Raw genomic sequence first — 24887 nt, 5'->3', positions numbered from 1 at the left:
AACTCAATTGAAACTAACTTTTAAATTAAGTTTAAATCAGTCATTAATCTAATAATCAACCTATAACCATAACTATTAAAAAAAAAATCTTAACCCAATCAACTTAATTAATCCTTAATTAGCTAATTATCTTTAACAAATAACTTTAAAATTTCTAAACTAACAATTAATTTATAAATGCAAATAATGTTACCATTAATTTTTAACCCAAAATTTACTTAACATAATCGAGGTTTCAAAATCAATAAAGTCATATCACACAATTATAGGATTACCTTACTTAAAAATTTAGAATGGGTGAGATACTAAGAAAATTAAATTTTAAAATATTTTGAAAACTTATAAATCTATTTTCTTAAGAAATAATTTTTAAATTTTTTATTGATGATTGATTGAGTGTATTATATATATAAATTATTATTATTCATCACCTAAGTCTTCAGACCTTTAAGTCAACCATGACCCCTTAGACACATCTAGGAATATCTTCCTAGTGGGTATCAAGGATATTTAAAAAGAGTGTCTGTAAAGGGGGAGTGACTTTACTGAAGGACATATTTTTTAAATATTCAAAATCTTGTTTTTCTTAAAACATATTTTGAAAAATGTTTCAAAACACTCTTTGAAAAAATTCTTGTTAATAATTACTTTGCAAATTTTTAACTTACTTGAAAATTATTTTGAAAGCAACTTAGTTTTCTTAAGTCTTAAACATTTTTACAAATTAGCTTGAAAATATTTTTGAAAACTTTCTTTCAAAACATAGCTCACGCATATTCTTTTCTTCAAACTCATACTTCTTTAAAAAAAATTTTGAAAATATTCTTGAAAATTGCTTTCAAAAGTTACAAAATTTATGATATATTCTTTGAAAAGGAAGCTTGATAAAGACTCTTTACAAATATTTTTGAAAGTAATTCTGAGAAATTTTTGCAAGCATTAAATCTTTTATATCATGGTTTTGCAAAAAATACTTTAAGACTTGAAATATTTCTTGAAAGATTTTACTTAGTGCATTCTTCAAAATTATTTTAAAATTATTACTCAATTTTTTGGATTAATGTTTTTCAAAATATCTATGAATCATTTTTGAAAACACAAATATACATCTTGTTATTATCTTTCAAAAGGGTGAGGGAATACCTTGGGCTTAATCTTCAAAATATTTAATAGTATTCCATCATTGTTGGTGCAAAACTTAGGGATCCTTAGCAATCAAAGCCATTTATGAAGGGTTCTTTTTGTTGTATGACAAAAGGGGGAGAAGAAGAGTTTAAGTTAGAAATCTAAATATTTTAAATTGACCTAACTTAAACATATTTGTCAAACATCAAAAAGGGGAGATTGTTGGTGCAATCGACCTCCAAGGTTTTAATGTCAGACAAATATATTTAAGTATGGTTAAGTATGTTTAAGTATGGAGCTTGATCAAGGGAAGTCCTAGTTGTAGGCTAGGCAAAGGGAGAAATCTCGGTATATCGTGGAAGCCAGGTGGATAGGTCTGAAGGACTTGATCCCTGGGGAGCCAAATACTGAGTCCTAGTTGTAGGCTAGGCAAGGGGAGAAATCTTGGTATATCGTGGAAGCCAGGTGAATAGGTCTGAAGGACTTGATCTCTGGGTATCCGAATACTGAGTCTTAGTGAGTGAAGCCAAGTGGAGAAAATCCTAGGGGGTGGTAACCTTAGGTTCTAGTGAGTGAAGCTAGATGAAGTAAATCCTAGGGGGAGATAACCTTAGGTAATGAGAAGTCTTGGAGGAGAGAACTCCAAGCAAGGTTGATCGCGCGGTCGACCGGACCAGCGGGTCTCGGTAAATCTAGGTTTAGGTTTACCATTATTTTCTGTATTACTATTATTGTTGTTGGCTAATGCAGTATTGCAAGAAAGGCCTTAGTGGATCAGGCGATCAGACACTGAGCAGGCAAAAGTCCAAACAGGTCTGGAGGATCATGTTTGGTAGGTAAGTTGAGGTAAAGCAACTGGAGGAGCGACAGTGAGGTCGAGTTCCTGAATGGAACAACCTAAGATCGTTGATCCAACTGAAGAAACTGAGAAGATTTCCAAGTTGAGATCAAGACAGCTCTACTATCTTTCATTATACTCATGCATTATATATTACTGTTCTAACCTTTGTGTTGCAGGGACACTTTGCTTAACTCTGTGTTGCAGGTTTAGCTGGATCGATCGATTGAACAGAGGGATCGGTCGACCTAACAAAGTTGACTCAGGATAGATCAGTTCTGTCAGCAACAATCAGAAGCAAAAGGAAGTTGAGCTGATCGATCGACCGAACAATCACTATTAATGACCCAGTAAATGCAGATCATGGTAAATCTCGGCAAACAGGGAAGGAGCCTTGTTCGGTCGACCGAACCCAGGGATCGGTCGACCGAACCATTTATGAGCATTTACTGCAAAAGATCGAGCCAGCTTCAGCCTTCAACCAGATAGAAGGGAGCGGGTTCGATCGACCGAATAGAAGGATCGGTCGACCGAATGCCGAAGGATATTATAAAAGGTGCTCGAAGTTAGAAGCAAAAACACAACTTTTCTGATCAAGAATTTTGTTCTGCAAACGACTCATCTTCATCAGCTCAACAAGCAACAGCATCCGGAAGTGCCAACCTAAGCCTCATCTCCAATTCACTTGTTGGTATAATTTAATTAAGCTTGCATTGTAATTTCATTTAAGCAAGATAGTAGGGTGTTACTATCTTGCTCCATTGTACGATCTACTTCTTTCCGAAGGATTTCGGAAAGAAGGATTATAGTGCTTTGCCCATCGGTGCGGTCAAGGACCGCGGGTCTTCGAGTAGGAGTCGATTTAGGCTCCGAACGAAGTAAATGATTGTGTCTTATTTCTTATTTTCCGCTGCACAATTCTGATTTACAAAGTCAAAGAAAAGTTTTAAAAAGACGCGATATTCACCCCCCCCCCCCCTCTATCGCTCTAATCGATCTATCAGTATCGAGTTGGATGAAAGGTGCATCCTTGTAAATTGTGCCTTGTACTTTACATTTCTGTGCTCTCGAAATGCAGGATAGAAATAAAAGCCAAAGGTTCACAAAATTTCTACTGAACGAAGCCAGACTCCGCCAAACCGTCGAGCGGCGAAGTTAAACCCTAGGGTCGGAGCAGCGACCATAAATACTCCACCTTGAAGACCGTCGAACGCCGACGTTAAACCCCAGGATCAGAACATCGACCATAAATACCTCGCGTTGAAGACTGTCGAGCGATGACTTTAAACCCCAGGGTCGGAGCGGCAACCATAAATACCCCGCATTGAAGACCGTAAAGCGGCGACGTTAAACCCCAGGGTCAGAGCGGCGACCATAAATACCCCGCGTTGAAGACCATCGAGCGGCGACATTAAACCCGAGGGTCGGAGCGGTGACCATAAATACTCCGCCTTGAAGACCGTTGAGCGGCGACGTTAAACCCCAGGGTCGAAGCGACGATCATAAATACTCCGCCTTGGAGACCGTCGAGCGGCGAAGTTAAACCCCGGGGTCGGATCGGCGACCATAAATATCCCGCGTTGAAGACGGTCGAGCGGCGATGTTAAACCCCAGGGTCGGAGCGGCGACCATAAATATCCCGTGTTAAAAACCGTCGAGCGGCGACGTTAAACCCCAGGGTCAGAGCGGCCACCATAAATACCCCGCGTTGAAGACCGTCGAGTGGTGACATTAAACCCCAGGGTCGGAGCAGCGACCATAAATATCCAGCATTGATGATCGTCAAGCGGCGACGTTAAACCCCAGGGTCGGAGCGGCAACCATAAATATCCCGCGTTAAAGATCGTCGAGCGGCGACGTTAAACCCCAGAGTCGAGCGGTGACTATAAAATTCCGCCTTAAAAATCGTCTAGTGATGACAGACTCTAAACTCGAGTATAAAATCAGAGGCCGAGCAGCGGCCCCAAGGTCGAGAGGTGACATTAGATAATTCAGTAGTAAGTAAGTGGCCCGCTCAGGCCTACACGATCAAACACTGGCGGGAGAGTAAACAAACACAAGAAAGCTGCAGAGAATTTTCATTAATAGCAAGCCATAGCCCACCGAGCAACGAGCATACATCTAAAACTTATAAAATCACTCCTCACTCCAAGTAGTCAAAGACCTCGTCTGGTATGGAGTTGAGGAGCCCAACGCGATCCAGGACGGGGATGGTCACGGTATCGGGGAGGTGGTCCTTGCCCTTCAAATAGACCACCGAGGCATCAAGGCCAGCTAGAATGAGCTGACGAGCCACTCGCAGGTCTTTTTGACGAATTCCTCTGAGCGGATGTATTTTTGCTTCATGTCCGTGAATCGGCTCAGGCCTACACGATCAAACACTAGCGGGAGAGTAAACAAACACAAGAAAGCTGCAGAGAATTTTCATTAATAGCAAGCCATAGCCCGCCGAGCAACGAGCATACATCTAAAACTTATAAAATCACTCCTCACTCCAAGTAGTCAAAGACCTCGTCTGGTATAGAGTTGAGGAGCCCAGCGCGATCTAGGACGGGGATGGTCACGGTATCGGGGAGGTGGTCCTTGCCCTTCAAATAGACCACCGAGGCATCAAGGGTCAGCTCGAATGAGCTGACGAGCCACTCGTAGGTCTTTTTGACGAATTCCTCTGAGCGGATGTATTTTTTCTTCATGTCCGTGAATCGGCTTGGCTCGGAATCCTGTCACTCCTTTAGAACGGCACGGGAGGCATCGAGAGCCTCCTGCAGGGCCTTCAAGTCCGCACGGAGAGCGGTCACCTCTGCCGAGCGGCTGTTCCGCTTGGCGTCTAGCAGATCGGCCATCTCCTTGACTCTTTGCTCCAGGGCTCGAGCCTCGTTGTTCTTGATCTCCAGGTCGGCTATGACTCTGTTTTTTCTAGTGGTGGCCAACTCGATCTTTTGGTCATATGACTTGACTTAGGTTTCAAGCCGATCCACAATAGTCTGCAGACCGGAGGCATTCTTCCGTTCATCCTCCAGGAGCCTTTTTTTTTTTGCCAGGTCGGCCTTGAGCTCGGCGTAAGAAGGCCCTTCGGGTGGGGCTCCGCCAGAAGCCTTGAGTTCTTGAGCTCTTCCCCCACCAGCGCCAAGCGGTTGCACACCGCCACGCTCTCCACCCAGGCCTACAATCAAATGCAAACATGTTAGTACCGAGCGAAGGCAAAATGTAAATGAGGCGGAAAACTTACTCCTGTGGCGCAGGACATATGGTTGTTGCCGAGCAACCCTGGAGGCATGGTCGCCACCCTAACTCGAGCATCCTTCCAAATTTTGGCCAGTGTACCGCAGATGACTATCTGATGTTCAGGAGCGGTGGGCTGATTTGTGACCGACAAAAGCTCCTCGGTCAGGAGGTGCAAAATCGCCTTTATTGATCTTCTGCCGCTCGGGACCGATTGAGCGGGCGCCTTCGGACCCGAGGATTGGCCAATCGGAGCAGTGTGGATTCCCGACCGCTGAATCCTCTTGTGAGCAGGAGGGAGGATGTTGACCGGCTGAGCAGCTATCGAATCGAAGGGGATGTCGCACTACGACGGTGCCCGATCAGAGTATATGGACTCCACCATCTCAGGAACGGCCGTCGGAGAGGGGACGTCGATCACCGAAGCGGTCGATCAGGACGGGTTGCCAGCTCGGCGTCGCTTACGATTGACCAGGGGCTGCTCATCACCCGTCGAGGACGAGCCCTCGGTCTGAGCAGCGGGTTGCGTGCCAGAGGGGACGTCCGCCTTGGCGACCTCTTTGCCGGCGGTCCGAATACCGGACCCTTCGCCCACAGCTTGTACCTCTTCGCTCTCACCTTCGTGAGAGCCGACCGGCGTGATGCCAAGGCTGGCCATCTCCTTAGCTGCAGTTTCCTCGACCTCTACAGGCTTGAGCCTCATCAGGCCAACAGCCACCGATCTCATCATTATGTCAGCTGCAAAAGAAAAAAAGGAAAATCAGTTAGACCCAAAGCAAAAAGTCAAGAAAAGTTCTTACCCAAGGAGCCACTCAGGAGCTTCGTTCGGATGGGACTCAGGCCGAACATGTACATCATCCCTTCATGCAGAAGCTTATGGATGTTGTACTTCTGTCCAACCAACATGTTCGCTGCATGGAGATACTCCGGTCGACTCTTATATTTCTTCAAGTCCGACTAATTAGGAACTCTGATCTGTCACTTGGTTGGGAAACATGGCCGCTCAGGGAATCGCAGGTAGAAAAAATATTCCATCCAATGCTTATTAGAAGTCGGCATTTTGTCAAAAAAGATAAGCCCGATCCGAGACTGGAAGAGGAAAGTACCCAGCTCGGATTGCTTGGGATAATAAAAGAATGGAAGACTCGAGGCGTTAGCGAGATACCATGCACTCGGAATAGCACCACCACGCCGCATAGTAGTCGAAAAGAATTTGGGACGAGCTGAGCCAAAGGGACGCGAAAGTATTTACAGACTTCGATTACGAAAGGGTGGATTGGGAAGCGCAGACCGGCCACAAATTGGTCACGGAAAAAACAAATAGTGTCGTTCGGCGGGTTATTATGCCGGTCGGAAGGTGAGGCCAAAACTATTTGGTCGTCAGGGAGGTCAAAGGCATTGGCCAGGCTCGCCGCATCGCCTGCGTCAAACAGGGTCTCCATGGTGGTATACCATTGGACGAGAGCAGGGTCAGTTGGTTGCGAAGAACTGGCCATTGCCTGAACAGTTGAAGAAACAAAGATGCAGAAAGTTCGATGGAGAAGACGACTGGAAAATGCTAAAATGCCCCAAGGAGATAAGGAATAGAGCAAAAACGAAGAAGGAGGAAGGCAGGGAGCTTACAGGGAAGTTGGAAGAAATCGATGGATCGCTGGAGCACTAAGACGACAAAATCGCCGGAGCATAGGAGGCTAGCAGGATCGCCGGAGCTCTCGGAGGAAGAAAGTGATGGAACAGAAGCTACCTCTCGACTTTATAAAGAGGAGGCGGGGCCGACCGGGAACGTCAGATCTAGGTCACAAAGATCGAAGCGCACATCCTATTGTAGAATTCAAATCGCCAAGGGTCGCATCAACAGTTGTCACCTCGGACAGGCGACGACTGCCGCAGTGACACGTGGCAAGCTGACATTGCTTGCATTTAATGTGCGCCATTAAGGGGCATGGGCGCGTGCCCAGCCTTAATGGAAAGGATTTGACATGAATTCCCAAAGGATTCAAGCGGTGTCAGCCTTGGACCGCACGAGTCGTGCCTGCTCGATAGCTCTAAGGATGAAATCTCAAATACTTTGGAACGCCGAGCGGCCCGAATGATCAGCCTTGCTCAAGTCGATATGGTCCCTAGGTCGTACGTTGGTCGTTCGGCCGATCGATCATCAGACTTAAGTGTCCAGTCAGTCGGACTTACAGCCTCCTTCGACTAGACTTGAGGGGGAGGTATGTTATCAGGTGGTAAAAGGAGAGTTCCACTCGGACAATGGTCAGGGACACCCTGGAGGTCAAAGTCAAGGCGGTCAACGCCTTCTGAGTGCGCCGAGCGGAACGACCTCCTTAGACGATCGGCTAGGTTATTACCCGAGCCAGCTCCATGATAGCTCGACCAAGAATTAAACTTCCGACGCTCACCAGGCTAAGTGTAGAAGGAGGAATGATGAGCAGCGTGCCTCGATCGGCCGAGCAGCAGGCAGCCTAGGCTCCTCCGCTCAGTAGGATGGAATTGGGGTGGCGAGTCGTCAGCCGAGCGGACCACCCACTCGGCTCGGTTCACATTTGTGTGATCCGGTGGTAAAAGAAGGGTTCCGCTTGAACAATGGTCAGGGACACCCTGGAGGTCAAAGTCAAGACGGTCAACGCCTTCTGAGTGCGCCGAGCAGAACGACCTCGCTGGACGATCAACTAGGTTATTACCCGAGCTAGCTCCATGACAGCTCGACCAAGCATTAAGCTTCCGATGCTCACCAGGCTAAGTGTAGAAGGAGGAATGCTGAACGGCGCGCTTCGATCAGTCAAGAATTAGGCACCCCAGGCTCCTCCGCTCAGCATGATGGAATCGAGGCGACGAGTCATCAACCAAGAGGACCACCCGCTCGGCTCGGTTCACATTTGTTTAGGGTGACTAGTTGGATTGGGTCGAGCGGATCTCCCGCCCAGCCCAGTAAAGGACAGAGAGCAGCTGGTGATATCTTCCTCGAGACAAGCGCCGCCAACAAACAGCATGGTTGGTGGCCGGATCAGACAGAGAATCGTACGGTGGAAGCTTCCACTGTCATGTCAAAGATATGCCCGGACTATTGAGGTATGGCGCTAGGTGTGCTTTTCTGACACACCCTTTACAGGTATGCTTTGAGGAGCGTGCATGCCTCGATAAGCGTGCACGCGCTCCCTCAGGAGCCCTATATAAGGACACCCAGCCATTGACGGAGGTATGCTCTATTCATCACTGTAGCTACAGTTTTCGTTACTCTGCTCCGATTTCTTGTCGACGGTATTTGACTTGAGCGTCGGAAGGCCATCGCCGGGAACCCCTTCCCGGCTCGGTTTTGTGCTTGCAGGATTCTCGCCGGAGGTCCACGTCACTTGGAGGTCTATGCGGAGCCAGCAAGAGCGTCACGTCCCCAGCATCTGTCGACTCACTTCTCGAATAGGATCATATATAATTCATCAAAAAAGACAAGAGACAGAGATTGAATTAGTATAACAAGTAAATTGGAGAAAAATCTTTAAATATAATTTTAACTTTACATGTAGTCTCAATCTCTAAAAAAAAAATTATTACTATTCCTAGTATATAAAGTTTTGTTTGCTTCAATTTCGTCATACAAATATTATTATCTAATTTGTAAAAGATCGAAAATGGGTGAAACACCATAAAAGAATTTTTTAGGATTTTTAAATATATTTTTTAAATTTTTTGGATCTTGTATGGACGAGTTTACAGGGATAAAAACTGGGCCCCGGGAAAGTCTGTTTAGGCTACCCTATTTAAAAGAGGAAAATTTTATTTTCCTTTTTATTTTCTTTTTACCTTTCTCCTCGCTGAACTGTGCCCGTGCCCTAGCTTGCGACGCCGCCTTCTCCTCTTTGGTAACCGGCGCCGCGACGGTTCCCTTCCTCCTCTCTTCTTCTTTCTACCCCGACCCATCTCCTCTCTTCTTCTCCATTTTGTCTTCCACTGCCGCACACTCTTCCTCTTCGCCAAACGACGGCGCCAGTGCCACCACAGCCGACACCGACCGTGAGAGAAACAGCAGCGGCAAATCGGAGAAACATGATGCTAAAGCTTTACATCGAACGCATGTTACAGCCATCACGGGTGATTTTAATATTTTGCAGGGTCAACACACTCCCAATTGAAGAGGTCAGAATTGATATTTCTAAGTGCTAACATAGATCACCTGCATTCAAGGAAATAAACCCCATGGGGCAAGTTCTAAATTTTTGAGGGAAGATTTAAGCTTTTTGAGAGTCATGCCATATTGAGCTACCTTGTTTGTGCATTTCCAGGAATTTCCTAACCACTGGTATCCTGCAGATCTCACGGCCAGAGCCAAAATCCACTCTATCTTGGATTGGCATCACTCCAATCTACGCCATGGTTCAATGGGCTTTGTTCTTAACAGCACACTGGCACCCGCAATTGGTCTTCCATTAAATCCACAAGCAACAAAGGAAGCTGAGAAAGTTCTTAGTGCATTACTGTCATGTATAGATATCTTGGTTGAGTTAGGGAACATTTGATGTAGAGGGCAGCATCCTTTTACCCTGCTTCAGTCGGCATTGTACGCGGACAATCCATAGCTGCAACCACAGACTTTTCAGCAGCTAGATCTCTGGCAAATTAAGGTAAGTTGGCTTGGATATCATATTTACATAGCGTGGGTTTCATGTCAACGTTGGATAAATTGGGTGAATCCAATTTGGAATTTCTTAATTGAATTAGGATTTAGTTTAGCTAGTTGATGCATGATAGAATTAGCTAAACTAGATATTGGTGACATAGGACTTTGACGCGAGACGAGCATCTCGATGTTGGATTTGGACAGAATTGGACCTCATTGGAGGCGGGTACCTCTTGACTTATCTTTTATGATATTATCAATTGGATATGCATAGTATTTTATAGCTACAAGCAATGATCATGTTTGCCTTTGGTATGTCACTGTTTGATACCCATAGCATGTTCTGTTGGGCGTTTGTTATGTATCCATGTTTACGTCTCGTGATTATTGCCATGAGTACCTTAGTTCCTAGAGTAAGTGACATACCATGCTTTACTGAGGTTAGGACTAGGTTCTGGATTTTATTTTCTGGCATGTGTATCTAGATTATCTGATACCTAGGTTTTTATACCATACCTGACTTGTATACCTTAGATCCTCAGATCTAACCATCGATACTGTGGTACCCATTTCATATATATATATGGATTTTTCTATGCTAATCAGGATATTAACATGCTTAGTTTCATGCATCATGATTGCATGCTGAGCGATAGTCAACTCCATTATTGTGAGCATATTGCCAGTTACATGGATCTGTACACACCACCACTCATGGGTTAGTGGTATATCAGACATGTGTGTGGCGGTTCTGCTGTTTGGCTCCGTTGGTCTGAGGACTCAGCGTGGTAGCCGGCAGACAGTTCTGTTCTGTTTGGCTCCGCTGGGTTAGTGTAGCAGCGTGGTAGCCGGCAGACAGTTGGACTTTGTTTGGCTCTGTTGGTCCACTCATGGGTAGTGTGACGCAGCGTGGTAGCCGTCAGAGATTTCCTCCCCGTCAGTGTGTACCGAGAGATGAGAGCATTGAGCTCCCCTATTTATGATTTGGGGTAGGAGGATAGGTGTACTCCGACAGCATCCCGTCCACTCGGTCACTCATCAGGGGTAGTGATGTCAGAGTGCATGGTTGTCACAACCCTACCCACTCGATCTCACCATTGTGTGTGAGGTGACTGACTGGCGTCAGGGGTTACCATGACATTTGCATCATATGCATGATGCATTTATTGCTTGTGTTTGCTACATTTATTTACTGCATTTGGTTGGATGCATATGTTTGACATGCATACAGGATTTATGACACTCTCAGTTTGACGACCCTTTTGTTCCGGATAGGAGTTTCTGGTGAGTACAGCTTCCTCAGTTACCTTTCAGTTTTGTATTTTTCCTATATATGATTAGGAAGATGTATTCCATGCTTATTGCTGTTAGATATATCTTACTAGGCATGTCTATTGGTATTCGCTGAGTTGTTGAACTCACCCCCGTGGACACTATCTTTTTCAGGTATCGGATTGTTTATGGAGTCGCTTGGAGTAGCCTGTCTGTCGGTCCCCACGTCACATCAGAAGACTTATCGGTTCCATTTATGTTTTGTTTGTTTTATGTGTCAGTGTGTTTAGTTTGTGTTCCGATTTTGTTTCTGGAGTGCTGAAGTTGTTATGTGGTATTTTGTATTATTTGTTGGTTGTGTAAGCCTAGCCGGCTAGCAGTTTTTTGTTTTGGTTTGTATTTGGTTTCTGTCATTTTTCCGTTATGCTTTGGTTTTGGTACAGCCGAGTGGGCTGCTTTACATATAACTGTGTGGTTGTGTTTTTATTGTATCAGCCGAGTAGGCTGTATTATAAACTGCGTAGTTGTGTGTATATTCCAGCCGCCTGTGGCTGATGTATATTGTGTATGTAGAAATATTTCAGATTATCACCCGTATAGGGGAGGTGTTGCCGAAATTTCTTCGGACATGGACTCCCCCGGGGCGTGATAATTTAGTGGTATCAGAGCCAGGTCTAAGAGTCTTATTTCCTGTGTTTCAGATTTCGTGATTTGGTTTTCTCGATGTGACTTTTCAAGTTTTGGGACCTAGCAGCGGCAGGACATCTCCAAACTATAGGAGGTATGTTGGTATATTGTTATCCTACCTTTTTGTTAGTATATGCACTGTTGACTATTAGAGTTATGACATGTATTAGCACTTTTTATTTAGTACCTGTCTGGTTATTGTATCATATATTACATGTGATGGGTTAAGCACTGATCTTGGGCGACCCTAATAGAGATCAAGGATTATGGTCTCAGGAGACTTTTTATATCATACCACCAGTAATTTTAGCTTCTGTTACTACTAGTTGGTTAGGAAATGGAGGCACATACCAGCCTCTGTTATTATTAGCTATGTAGTAGATAGTATCTATATATTTATGTTGACTTAGCCAGTAGAATACCATGTTATCTCAGTTAATTTCATCAGTAAATATTGATTTACTCTTGTTACATCGGTCAGAAGAAGTTTGATTCACACTTGTTGATTTGGGTAGTTGTGGATTGATATACCTTAGTTGCTTGTGACGGATTAAGGTATTCTTGATTAGTTTGTAGATGACCGATTTAGTTATGTTGGTCCGATCGGTAGGGGACTGTCATACTCTATTTTTAGAGGTTCGAATCTTTATATTATTTGTGCTTAGTTAGGTATTTAGAGTACATGACTCGTACTGACATGGAAAAGACTGAATTAGCCGTTTACCATTGTCGGCTTGGTCAGTCTATAGAGGATCGATGTATCCTATTCCATGGGTACTTTAGGTTATGTACCGTTGGATTGTCTATGATTGCGTTTTCCTGTATGATCTTTATGTTTGATTTTATTTAGTTATACCACTAAACCATGAGAGTAGGTAGAATAGGGTTTGTGTGGTAGATTGGATTAAATACGTTGATTATACATGCATGTGTAGTTTATACACTTGATTATTATGTGTTGTAGGAGTTCTATGATAGACGGTCAAATTGCATGTAGTGGGTGTATATTTGTCCAGATGATGATTATTGTGGGTTTCTAGTAGATTATACCGAGTGGATAGGCGTACGTGTCTGATTAGTTTATTGGAGGTATTTTGTCGATTTAATCTGAGTTGTGATATGAGCATATGTGTTCGATGTAAGATTCGAGATATCTTGTGGATTATATTTGATTTATGAGTACACTTGTGTTTATTAGGCTTTATTGGGAGTATTAAGTGATTATACTCATTTGGTATGTCTTGTGAGTATTATTGAAGGTGTATTGTCGATTATACCTACGTTGATTTTTGCACACGGGTTCGGTATATAATGTTGGAGGTGTCATACTGATTTATACTAGTGTTATGAGTATGTTTGGTGTGTACAAAATGGATGATTATGTCGATCATACATGTGATGTGTGTGCACGTGTGCCAGGTGTATTGTTGGTAGCAGCATGATGATTCTACTTATGTTGAATGCAGGATGTGAAGTGTCTGCATTATGTCATTTGTTGGATTACCCTGTCAACTAATTTTATTATCAGTGGGTGACTCACTATGATGTTGATAGAGTTGACGATGGGTTTGATTTGATTACTGGATTGTGATACCCTAGGCTACCCACAGTGATCTATGGTAGAGCGACCCTATGCAGTCTCTGGCTAGATAGTTAGGTGCCTTGGGCACTTACGTTTGTTTGTGGTAGAGCGTAGCTCCCACATATTTCGGATTGCTTGTAGCGGAGCATTACTCTCATATTTATTGCAGATACATATTTCGGATTATTTGTGGTGGAGTGTTGCTCCCACATATGGAGGATTTCTTGTGGTAGAGCGCTGCTCCCATATATGTGGCATTTCGTGTGATGGAGCGTTGCTCTCACACTGGAGGATCTATTCTTTGGTGATTTATGTTGTTGGTGATCAGATTTTCGACAGATTATCGGAGATCTTATTGTCTATGATACGGATGTTATATGTCTTGGTTTTTTCCATATAGGCTTACAGTGCCTTAGATGTTTTCAGGGACTCGATGATTTCTGGTATTTCGAGGATGTTTGGATCAGTTTCTATTATCTTTGTTGATGATGTTGTGATCTATATCATATCCGAGGTGAGTCACGTACACCATCTTCGCATAGTTCTAGAGATGTTTCGACGAGAACATCTATGTGAAGATCAGTAGTGCATATTTTGATTGTCTTTTGTGAAATGTTTGGGACACACGGTCACCCGTAGGGGTATATGTGATTCCACAGGAGATAGAGGTTGTTACAGTTGGTAATAGTTGTAGTCTATACAGGAGACTCGCAACTTCCTTGGTCTGGCTTGATATTACAGACGGTTCGTCGAGGGTTTCTTCCTCATAGCTATGTCACTAACACACCTGACCAGGAAAGGCATGAGGTTCATGTGGTCCGAGGACTACGAGACCAGCTTCTGGGAGCTGATGTGGAGATTAGTGTTGGCTCCAGTTTTGGTTTTACCTTATGGAGAGGATGACATCGTACTTTACACCAACGCGTCTCGTCAGGGTTTGTGCACTATTCTGATGCAGCACGATAGAGTAGTCTCTTATGCTTCTCGTCAGTTGAAGGAGCATGAGAAGAACTGTCCTGTACATGATCTGGAGCTAATCGTCATCATCTTTACTTTGAAGATTTGGCGACATTATTTATATGACATAACATTTGAGATTCTCATTGACCATAAGAGTCTCAAATATTTGTTCACTCAGAAGGAACTCAATCTCTGACAGAGGAGATGGATGGAGTTCCTGAAGGATTACGATAGCACCATTCGCTACCACCCGGGAAAAGCTAATATGGTTGCCGATGCACTTAACCGAAAGTCCAGAGGGACTTTAGCTTACCACCGACTTGTGGTCACGGATTTGATTCAGGGTTTCTCCGAGTTGGTCCTTGAGGAGCAGGGACGGAAAGAGCAGGGTATTCTGGTTACCATGGTTGCTCAGTCGTTGATCAGGACGAGGATATGAGAGGCCCAGGCCGGTGATCAGTGTTTACAGTCCATTGGCAGTCAGCTAACTTCCGGGTAGCAACTCGATTTTACCCGTGATGAAGCGGGTATTATATATTTCTGAGGCCGATTATGCGTACCTCCAGCTCACCCGGTTAGGGAGGAGTTACTTCAGGAGGCTCATCGCTCTCGATTTGCGATTCACCCAGGCGGGACCCGCATGTATCGAGATTTGAAGCGTCCCTATTGGTGGAACGACATGAAGAAAGACATCGCGGAATTTATAGCTAGATGTCTTGTCTGCCAGCAGGTGAAGGCTGAGCACCAGAGACCTGCCGGATAACTTCAGCGGATTCCTATTCCTGAGTGGAAATGGGAACACATTACCATGGACCTTGTGGTGGGTTTGACTAGGACACGACGAGGCCATGATGCGATTTGGGCAATTGTTGATTAATTAACCAAATCCACGCATTTCTTAATGATCCGGAAGACTGATTTCCTGGATCGATTGGCAGAGTAGTATTACCGAGAAATCATCAGAGTTGCGCAGCGGAAGCGTGATGGCCTATTGAGTATTATTTCGGATAGAGATCCTCATTTCACGTCTCGATTCTGGCGGAGTCTACAGCAGGCCTTGGGCACCTAGCTCCGTTTCAGTACAACTTTCCATCCTCAGACAGATGGACAGTTAGAGCGGACCATTCAGACTCTAGAGGACTTGCTGAAGACATGTGTATTGGTTTTGGAGGCAGTTGGGAGGATCACTTGCCATTGGTAGAGTTTGTCTACAACAACAGCTTTCATTCGGGTATCCAGATGACACCGTTTGAAGCGTTGTATGGTAGGCCTTGTCGGACACCCACCCTCTGGGAAGAGGTTGGGGAGACCCAGTTGTTGGGACCTCATAGAGCTCAGCACGAGGCAGAGTTGGTCCATATTATCAGACGGAGGATGTCAGAGTCGCAGGATCGCCAGAAGAGTTATGTTGATCGGAGACTCAGACCCCTGGAGTTCTCTATTGGTGACCATGTTTTACTGCGAGTTTCACCCACGAAAGGGGTGAAGAGATTCGGCCTCATCGGTAAGCTGGCTCCGTGATACATTGGACCTTTCCAGATCTCGGAAAGGATTGGAGCAGTAGCTTACCGGTTGGCACTATCGCCGTCCTTGGCAGGCGTCCACGATGTATTCCACGTATCCATGCTGAGGAGATACATAGGCGACCCAGCATATGTGCTGACAGATATCTCAGTTCCTATTCAAGCTAACGTCACTTATAATGAGGTTCCGGTACGGATTTTTACCGGAAAGAGCGTCAGCTACGGAACAAGGCTATCCGGCTGGTTAATGTTGGATGGCAACATCACACGAGACGAGGAGGCTACCTGTGAGCTCGAGGATACTATCCGAGCTCGATACCCCCACCTTTTCACTTGAGGTATGTGATTTAATTTACCATCCAATATTTATATTTTTTACCTGTTGCTAGTGTTTGTTGATGGTAGATAACGAAATTTAGGGACCAAATTTTTATTATTGGGGGAGAATGTAAAATACCGAAAATGGGCGAAACACCATAAAGGAATTTTTTAGGATTTTTAGAATTTTTTTTGGAATTTTTCGGATCTTGTATGGACGAGTTTACGGGGATAAAAACTGGACCCCGGGAAAGCCTGTTTAGGCTACCCCATTTAAAAGAGGAAAATTTTATTTTCCTTTTTCCTTTTTATTTTCTTTTTACCTTTCTCCTCGCTGAACTGTGCACGTGCCCTAGCTTGCGACGCCACCTTCTCCTCTTTGGTAATCGGCGTCGTGACGGTTCCCTTCCTCCTCTCTTCTTCTTTCTGCCGCCGACCCATCTCCTCTCTTCTTCTCCGTTTTGTCTTCCACCGCCGCACACTCTTCCTCTTCGCCAAACGACGGCGCCAGCGCCACCACAGCCGATGCCGACCGTGAGAGAAACAGCAGCAGCAAATCGGAGAAACATGATGCTAAAGCTTTACATCGAACGCATGTTACAGCCATCACGGGTGATTTTAATATTTTGCAGGGGCACTGGGCAAAAGGCGATAACGCTCGCCCCCAGCGCCCCCCGCCGTACCTTGCCCAAGGCCATCACGAGAGACGTTAATCACGGTAACTGGAGAAGCTATTGCGCAGTGGGAAGAGGGACACGGGGACCAGGGATTTACGCCCTGACTATCCCACGATTTGAACCCACGATCTTTTTGCAGGGTCAACACGCTCCCATTTGAAGAGGTCAGAATTGATATTTCTAAGTGCCAACATAGATCACCTGCATTCAAGGAAATAAACCCCATGGGGCAAGTTCTAGAAATTTCTGAGGGAAGATTTAAGCTTTTTGAGAGTCATGCCATATTGAGCTACCTTATTTGTGCATTTCCAGGAATTTCCTAACCACTGGTATCCTGCAGATCTCACGGCCAGAGCCAAAATCCACTCTATCTTGGATTGGCATCACTCCAATCTACGCCATGGTTCAATGGGCTTTGTTCTTAATAGCACACTGGCACCTGCAATTGGTCTTCCATGCAATCCACAAGCAGCAAAGGAAGCTGAGAAAGTTCTCAGTGCATTACTGTCATGTATAGATATCTTGGTTGAGTTAGGGAACATTTGATGTAGAGGGCAGCATCCTTTTACCCTTCTTCAGTCGGCATTGTACGCGAACAATCCATAGTTGCAACCACAGACTTTTCAGCAGCTAGATCTCTGGCAAATTAAGGTAAGTTGGCTTGGATATCAGATTTACATAGCGTGGGTTTCATGTCAACGTTGGATGAATTGGGTGAATCCAATTTGGAATTTCTTAATTGAATTAGGATTTAGTTTAGCTAGTTGATGCATGATAGAATTAGCTAAACTAGATATTGGTGACACAGGACTTTGACGCGAGACGAGCATCTCGACGTTGGATTTGGACAGGATTGGACCTCATTGGAGGCGGGTACATCTTTACTTATCTTTTATGATATTGTCAATTGGATATGCATAGTATTTTATAGCTACAAGTAATGATCATGTTTGTCTTTGGTATGTCACTGTTTGATACTCATAGCATGTTCTGTTGGGCGTTTGTTATGTATTCATGTTTACGACTCGTGATTATTTCCATGAGTACCTTATTTCCTAGAGTAAGTGACATACCATGCTTTACTAAGGTTAGGACTAGGTTCTGGATTTTATTTTCTGGCATGTGTATCTAGATTATCTGATACCTAGGTTTTTATACCATACCTGACTTGTATACCTTAGATCCTCGGATCTGACCATCGATACTGTGGTACCCATTTTATATATATAGATTTTTCTATGCTGATCAGGATATTGTCATGCTTAATGTCATGCATCATGATTGCATGCTGAGCGATAGTTGACTCCATTATTGTGAGCATATTGCCAGTTACATGGATCTGTACACACCACCACTCATGGGTTAGTGGTATATCAGACAGGTGTGTGGCGGTTCTGCTGTTTGGCTCCGTTGGTCTGAGGACTCAGCGTGGTAGCCGGTAGACAGTTCTGCTCTGTTTGGCTCTGCTGGGTTAGTGTAGCAGCGTGGTAGCCGGCAGGTAGTTGGACTTTGTTTGGCTCCGTTGGTCCGCTCATGGGTAGTGTGATGCAGCGTGGTAGCCGGCAGAGATTTCCTCCCCGTCACTGTGTACCGGGATATGAGAGCATTGAGCTCCCCCATTTATGATTTGGGGTAGGAGGATAGGTGTACTCCGACAGCATCCCATCCACTCGGTCACTCATCAGGGGTAGTGATGTCAGAGTGCACGGTTGTCACAATCCTACCCACTCGGTCTCACCATTGTGTGTGAGGTGACTGATTGGCGTCAGGGGTGACCATGACATTGGCATCATATGCATGATGCATTTATTGCTTGTGTTTGTTGCATTTGGTTGGATGCATATGTTTGACATGCATACAGGATTTATGACACTCTCGGTTTGGCGACCCTTTTGTTTCGGATAGGAGTTCCTGGTGAGTACAGCTTCCTCAGTTACCTTTCAGTTTTGTATTTTTCCTATATATGATTAGGAAGTTGTATTCCATGCTTATTGCTGTTAGATATATCTTACTAGGCATGTCTATTGGTATTCGCTGAGTTGTTGAACTCACCCCCATGGACACTAACTTTTTCAGGTACCGGATTGTTTATGGAGTCACTTGGAGTATCCTGTTTGTCAGCCCCCACGTCACATCGGAAGACTTATCGATTTCATTTATATTTTGTTTGTTTTATGTGTCAGTGTGTTTAGTTTGTGTTCCAGTTTTGTTTCTGGAGTGCTGAAGTTGTTATGTGGTATTTTGTATTGTTTGTTGGTTGTGTAAGCCTAGTCGGCTAGCAGTTTTGTGTTTTGGTTTGTATTTAGTTTTTGTCATTTTTCTGTTGTGCTTTGGTTTTGGTACAGCCGAGTGGGCTGCTTTACATATAACTGCGTGGTTATGTTTTTATTGTATCAGCCGAGTAGCTGTATTATAAACTGCGTGGTTGTGTGTATATTCCAGCCGCCTGTGGCTGATGTATATTGTGTATGTAGAAATGTTTCAGATTGTCACCCGAACAGGGGAGGAGTTGCCAAAATTTCTTCGGATAGGGACTCCCCCGGGGCGTGACATAATTATCCCTCATATTTTTTAATAAAAAAAAAATCTAAAAATGAGTATAATTCTTTTTAAGTTCAGTACTTTAAACTAGAATCGAGTATATTTTCTATCAAATTGAGCATGATTTTTCTCCATCCAATTGAGAGAATCTAGTATATTTTTCAAGTGGAAAAAGAGTATGTTCAATTTGCTAGAAAATATAACACATTTTAATTTAATATGCTGAATTTAAGAGGCGTTTTTAGACATTTTATATCTAAAAAATATGAGGAACAATTAGGTAAATTAGTATTAATTATGTTTTATTAGGGAGTTATTTTCCCGCTTAATATAATTGCTCCTAAATTCAGTATTATTTTAAAAAAATCTAGTATATTTTTCATCCAATTGAGTAATATTTAAAAAGAATGTAGTATATTTTTCATCTAATTTAGGTAGAAAAAGAATCGTGCTCAATTTTATAGAAAATATACTAGATTTTAGTTTAATGTGTTGAATTTAAGAGGATTATGTTTAAATTTTTATATCTTAAAAAATAAGAGATAATTAGATAAATTGATATATATTTTTTATATCTAAAGAAAAAAAGAGATAATTAGATAAATTGATATCTATTATTTAATTAGGGAGTAGAAATAAATTTTTTTGAAAAAACAGACTACACTTAAAATTTAAATTGTGATCTAGACTATATGTAAAATTTTCCCTATTATAAGACTATGTGAAGACAGGACAACGAGGTGGTTACGGATTTTTGCTTTATCTGCAAGCCATTTCTTTTCCTCGAAATGTCATATCCTTCGAACAACAGTCTCCAATCAAACCATCTGAGCTCGAACTTATGTATTACAGGATTTGGAATTAGGAATGCAAGCACAACAAAAAGAAACCAGTCTGAGCTGCAGAGAATCGCGTCAGTTTATTCAAATTATGGTCCAGGTTGTTTCTTTTTTATACTTTTGACACCACTCGCAAGTCACAAAAAAGGGTCGACCCACAAGTTGAAACAAGACACTAAAGATTACAGACTGCTTTCATGAGCCCTTTCATTCTCTCTTTACTACACTTGTAGCGCAATAAAAACCAAACTTTCATTCTTTCTTTACTACACTTCTAGCGCAATAAAAACCAACTAGAAGGCTGTTAAAACAAATGCATATGCAGCTGAAATGCACGGGAAGCAAATAAAAACTTGCTTATGAAACATTTCTCACGCCTATACAGACAAAAGCAGACGCCTTGGTAGGATTAAATCATCGCAGCAAATCTGGCGAGCTCAGCTCCCTCCTGAGCTTGTGGCTGAAGAGACGGCAGGCGTTCATGCTGAGGTCGATAGCGGCGGCCAACGCCACGAAGGCGGCAGCGTCCTCTGCGCACACCACGTGCTGCACACTGACCTCGACAGTGGGCCGGCCGCTTCGCCCCTCACCGGCCACCGTGGATGACATCACAAACCCCCGGTAGCTAGAGAACGGCCATATTGCGTGCCCGAAGTCGCCGCTCCCCCTCGGGCTGCAGCCCGGCGAGGTCGACCGGCTTAAAGGCGTGCCAGCAGCGCTGGTCAGATCGATGTTGAACTTGCCGCCCTTGGTGGCGCTCAGGTTGGACTCAGCGAGGTTTATGCCCGCCCCAGTGGCAGCCTCCGCGAGGAGCTCGAAACGGTAGCCGAGGCCGTCGCCAGAATTTGCGCCACCGCGCTCGCGCCAGGCTTCGAGGCGCCCCCATGGCTTCCAGGTGCCGTCTCCGGGCCGGAGCAGGAGCCATGCACCGGGGTTTGAGCGACTGACCTTATCAGTGCCAGGAGAGGCAACGAAGGGGGTCGCCATGGAGGCGAGGGCTACGGGCGAACCGGAAAGGTCATGCACTGTTACCGACCACCCTTTCCGCTCCTTCACCGTTCGATCCCGCTCAGATCCGAACGACGGAAAGCAACGTCCAGAGCTCCCTCGCTGCGAATACATCGATCTGAACCACAATTTTTTTTTTTCAGTCACAGCACAAGAGAATGCTTATTCAAATCTAACAAAATAAAATTTTTCATCTACCAAAAAAGACTGCTGAAAAATCATTGCAAATAACTCGATTTCGAAGAGGCGATGAGTGTAACACAAGTATCGCGGATATATGTAGTTCAATAGGTAAATGCACCAAGAATGCTAGTATAGAAAAACATTGATATCCGGGAGTTTAGGTCAAAACCTGGCGCTAGAATTCAAGTCGCCAGCACTGCGGCAGCAAAACTTGCAAGTGAAAACTGGCTGCCTAATGTTTCCTTGCACCTGGAACACCTGAGGGCTGCACTCTGGCTCACCGTCGAACTCAAACACGAACCGCGGATCAGGATCCGCCCTCACCGTGAGATACAACTGCGCGGGCGACGACGACCCCTTCCTCGCGTTCTTCTTGCTCAACTCCACCCACCCGCTGTGAAACACAACGGCCCTGTTCTCACCTCCCTCCGCGATGGTACTCTTCAAATCCAAAGTCACCGTGACCTCTCCGAGGAGCCGGCCCGAGGCGACTCCGCAGGTAGTCCCTCTCCGACCAGTATACACAGCGACACTGAGTCTGGAGCCGGCTCCATTCACCGCAAAGATCGAAGATTTGCTAGAGATCCGGTCGAGATCGGCCTTGGAAAGGTTAAAATGGGCGGCAAGGGAGGAAGACGGCGTAGAGGGAGGCTCCTCAGGGGAGACAAGCGGGACGGCAGAGGTCTGGCAGGAGGATTTATCGAGGCGGATCTTGGCGAAGCAGGGGAAGGAGGAATTGTGGACGCCGACTCCTGCAGGGCGGGTGGCGACGGGGATCTTGAGCGCCAAGTTGCCCACTAAAACCCGGACGAAGGGACAGGGATCCATATCGATGAATCGAGATAGCTCGGACAAATCCTTGAGCCCGGTGGTTGCGTTAGGGCTTTTGTAGGTGAACGAGTGGAAGCGGAGGGAGGGAGAGTGACAGCGATGGTTGGAGTCGTTGACAGCCTGGCGAGAGAGCGACGGACGAGGAGGAATCAAGCCGTGCGAAAGCGTCGTGCGGTGGTCCCACTTGGTATGCCAGTTCACAGGTAATTAGTTAATAAATAAAAAGAAAACGAAATCATCCAATTTTCATTAAAGAAATTATATAAAATTTATTATTAAATCCTATTGAATTCTGGTGAAAGTAAAACTTGTCAATTTTTAACTGGAATGAACTGTAATTCAATTTAATTCCTATCCTTAATCAGTTTACCCATAAAGTAAAGTCTGGGAGTTTGTACGGATGGTAACAACAGATTCAATTTCAATTTAAAATCCAAAATAAGGAGAAAGTTGAGTTGGCATAGGACAGCGAAGCTACAGCTGTTCACAGGTAATAACTCAGCTTGGGTTGGAAGATGATAAGTGTAATTGGAGCGTCAACATGACGTCGAATGGTCGGATGATAATGATATACAGCTAAAGACCATCTGTAAATGAATCCAAATAAATGTATTATTGATTTTAAAAAATAATTAAAATGATTAATTTGAAAGGATTTGATTTTGAGAATTTGAGTTGAATACGGAACCGGATTAGCACAGAAGTTTGGAGGTTAGACTTCAAATAAATAAATAAATAGACAGACCAAGAATATAGGATGCTAAACAAATCAAATGATTGGACAATAGAGTTGGCCATGTATGAAAAAATATTTTTTTATTTACAATAAATAAAGTTAATCTGTATCTTAAAATTTAATAATACCTAAACTACAATTTGACAGCACATACAATTTAGCATGGATCAGCCTTGTCCAAGGTTTAGGGCTCAGATGTCGCAATTAATGATCTCGATCGGGAAACTATATCCAATCCTCAACTGTCCATTGCCATCGAGTGGATCCCCAACAGCCAGTTTAGGTCTGGCCTGTGTTTTCTTCGCAGATTGCGACCAAAAGGGCATAGCAATTATTTTTCATAAAAAGGAAACTATTTTTTTTTAAAAAAAAAAGCAATGGAAAGCAACAACATAAAATAATGGTAAAAGTTTGAAACAGCAGGATAGATTATAGTACAGGAAAAATGAATGAGGATTTCAATTAATTGCTCTCCCTGATCTCCATTCCAAAATCATCATGTTTCCTTTTTTTTTTTTTTCTGACAACATTTTAATACATTTTGTATTCACCATTCGTACATTCAATAACAACATGTTTTAGCCCCGGTATTAGATGAAATCCTCCGTGATTTACTTCCCTTCCATATAGCATGAGTCGATCCTGGAGAGACTCTCGAGATGAGGATATCATCTTTTACTACAATGACAATATGCCTTATCTTTTTTCTATGTCATCTTACTATCTCATTTTTATCTGCAAACTTGTATTTGTTTCTTGTAGGTTTCAATTTTAAAAGCTTGACTAGTAAAATGAAATGTTAGATGCATGAGCAGCACAAGGATAATAACCATGCCAACATATGTTGGCGATAGTAACACTACATTTTAGCTTTTAGCTTGGTCATAATATGAAAAGTTAGCCTGAGACGTTTATATGCATGAATGTACAGAAATAATTTGATTTTTTTTCCACATTGCAAATTACTGCCACGAGCTTAATTCTCTAGCGCATCTCTAAACAATCAAGGGAAAAAAAGTTAGTGCATCATGTCTCTGAATGAAGGAAGTTGGAAAGTCGAGGATGAGATGACCATCAACGGGATGAAGATTTCGATCATGCAAAATAAAACCAAATCTGAGAAGGGGTCCTTGGCGTTAGCCTTTGACGCTCAAGTCAATATCATGAAGGCAATGAGTAATCAAGAAAATGATAAAAATCTTATCTTCCTCATACTTGACGTATCCTTTTATATATTTTTCTATAATCGTTCTTCTGCCTTTATTTAATGATATTAATTGTCAAAAGAAGGCTTATTTGTCTTAACTTCCGTGCATTGATGATAAATATAGTGTTCTTCTTTATCTTGACTTTCTCATATTCAATGATAGACGACGTATTCTCTTTTGCTTTCTTGTCTCCTCCTGTGTAATGTCATTCTTTGCGCCGAACGGGCGATCCGAGCTGCTTGCTTTCCTGCCGATCGACACATGATGCCCTGATGTGCCGGGTGATGCCCGCTCGGCCACTCCTTTACTGATCAGGATAACCATTAGCCCGACATTGACCGTCTTGACTTTGATCGATATCATGTCAATTGACCAATGATAGACGAGTTCTCCCTTATCACCGCATCAATTAGTCTGCTGGAGAGCAAATACTTTACTTTTATGTCTATCCTACAATATTTGTTACCTTCCTGGTAACACGTTTTAAAGCAGTTCGAGCTAATTCACTTGTGTTTTCCTTCAGTTCACAATAGTTGTGAGCAAATTTACAACTCTGCTGTGGAAATGAGTACATTTCTTTTTACTTAGTGGCTTGTTAATTTAAATAATTATCAGAGTTATCCAATGAGACACCAAGCAATCTTGGTGTATTTTTTGCATTCAAAAAGAATGAGCAAATGGCATCATTTTCGGTTTCACTGAGGATGCTAGTGCTAGAA

At 43.7% G+C, this 24887-nt stretch overlaps 1 protein-coding gene and 1 pseudogene across 1 annotated transcript; one reads left to right on the top strand and one right to left on the bottom strand.

Moving 5' to 3' along the window:
* The first annotated feature begins 16712 nt into the window (after positions 1–16712).
* Positions 16713–17368, top strand: LOC122041355 (annotated as a pseudogene).
* A 2912-nt stretch (positions 17369–20280) lies between these two features.
* On the bottom strand, positions 20281–22268 carry LOC121975352. The gene is made up of 2 exons (XM_042526957.1): positions 21563–22268; positions 20281–21328 (listed from the first exon to the last, which is right to left on the bottom strand). The coding sequence occupies exons 1-2, from the start codon at positions 22219–22221 to the stop codon at positions 20617–20619; spliced, it is 1371 nt and encodes a 456-aa protein (XP_042382891.1). The 5' UTR covers positions 22222–22268; the 3' UTR covers positions 20281–20616.
* Between the last annotated feature and the right edge of the window lie 2619 nt (positions 22269–24887).

Source organism: Zingiber officinale, chromosome 1B (genome assembly GCF_018446385.1).
Source record: "Zingiber officinale cultivar Zhangliang chromosome 1B, Zo_v1.1, whole genome shotgun sequence".
Lineage (NCBI taxonomy): Eukaryota > Viridiplantae > Streptophyta > Magnoliopsida > Zingiberales > Zingiberaceae > Zingiber > Zingiber officinale.
The sequence above is the reverse complement of the archived record's forward strand: the minus strand, read 5'-3'. Positions and strand labels throughout refer to the sequence as shown.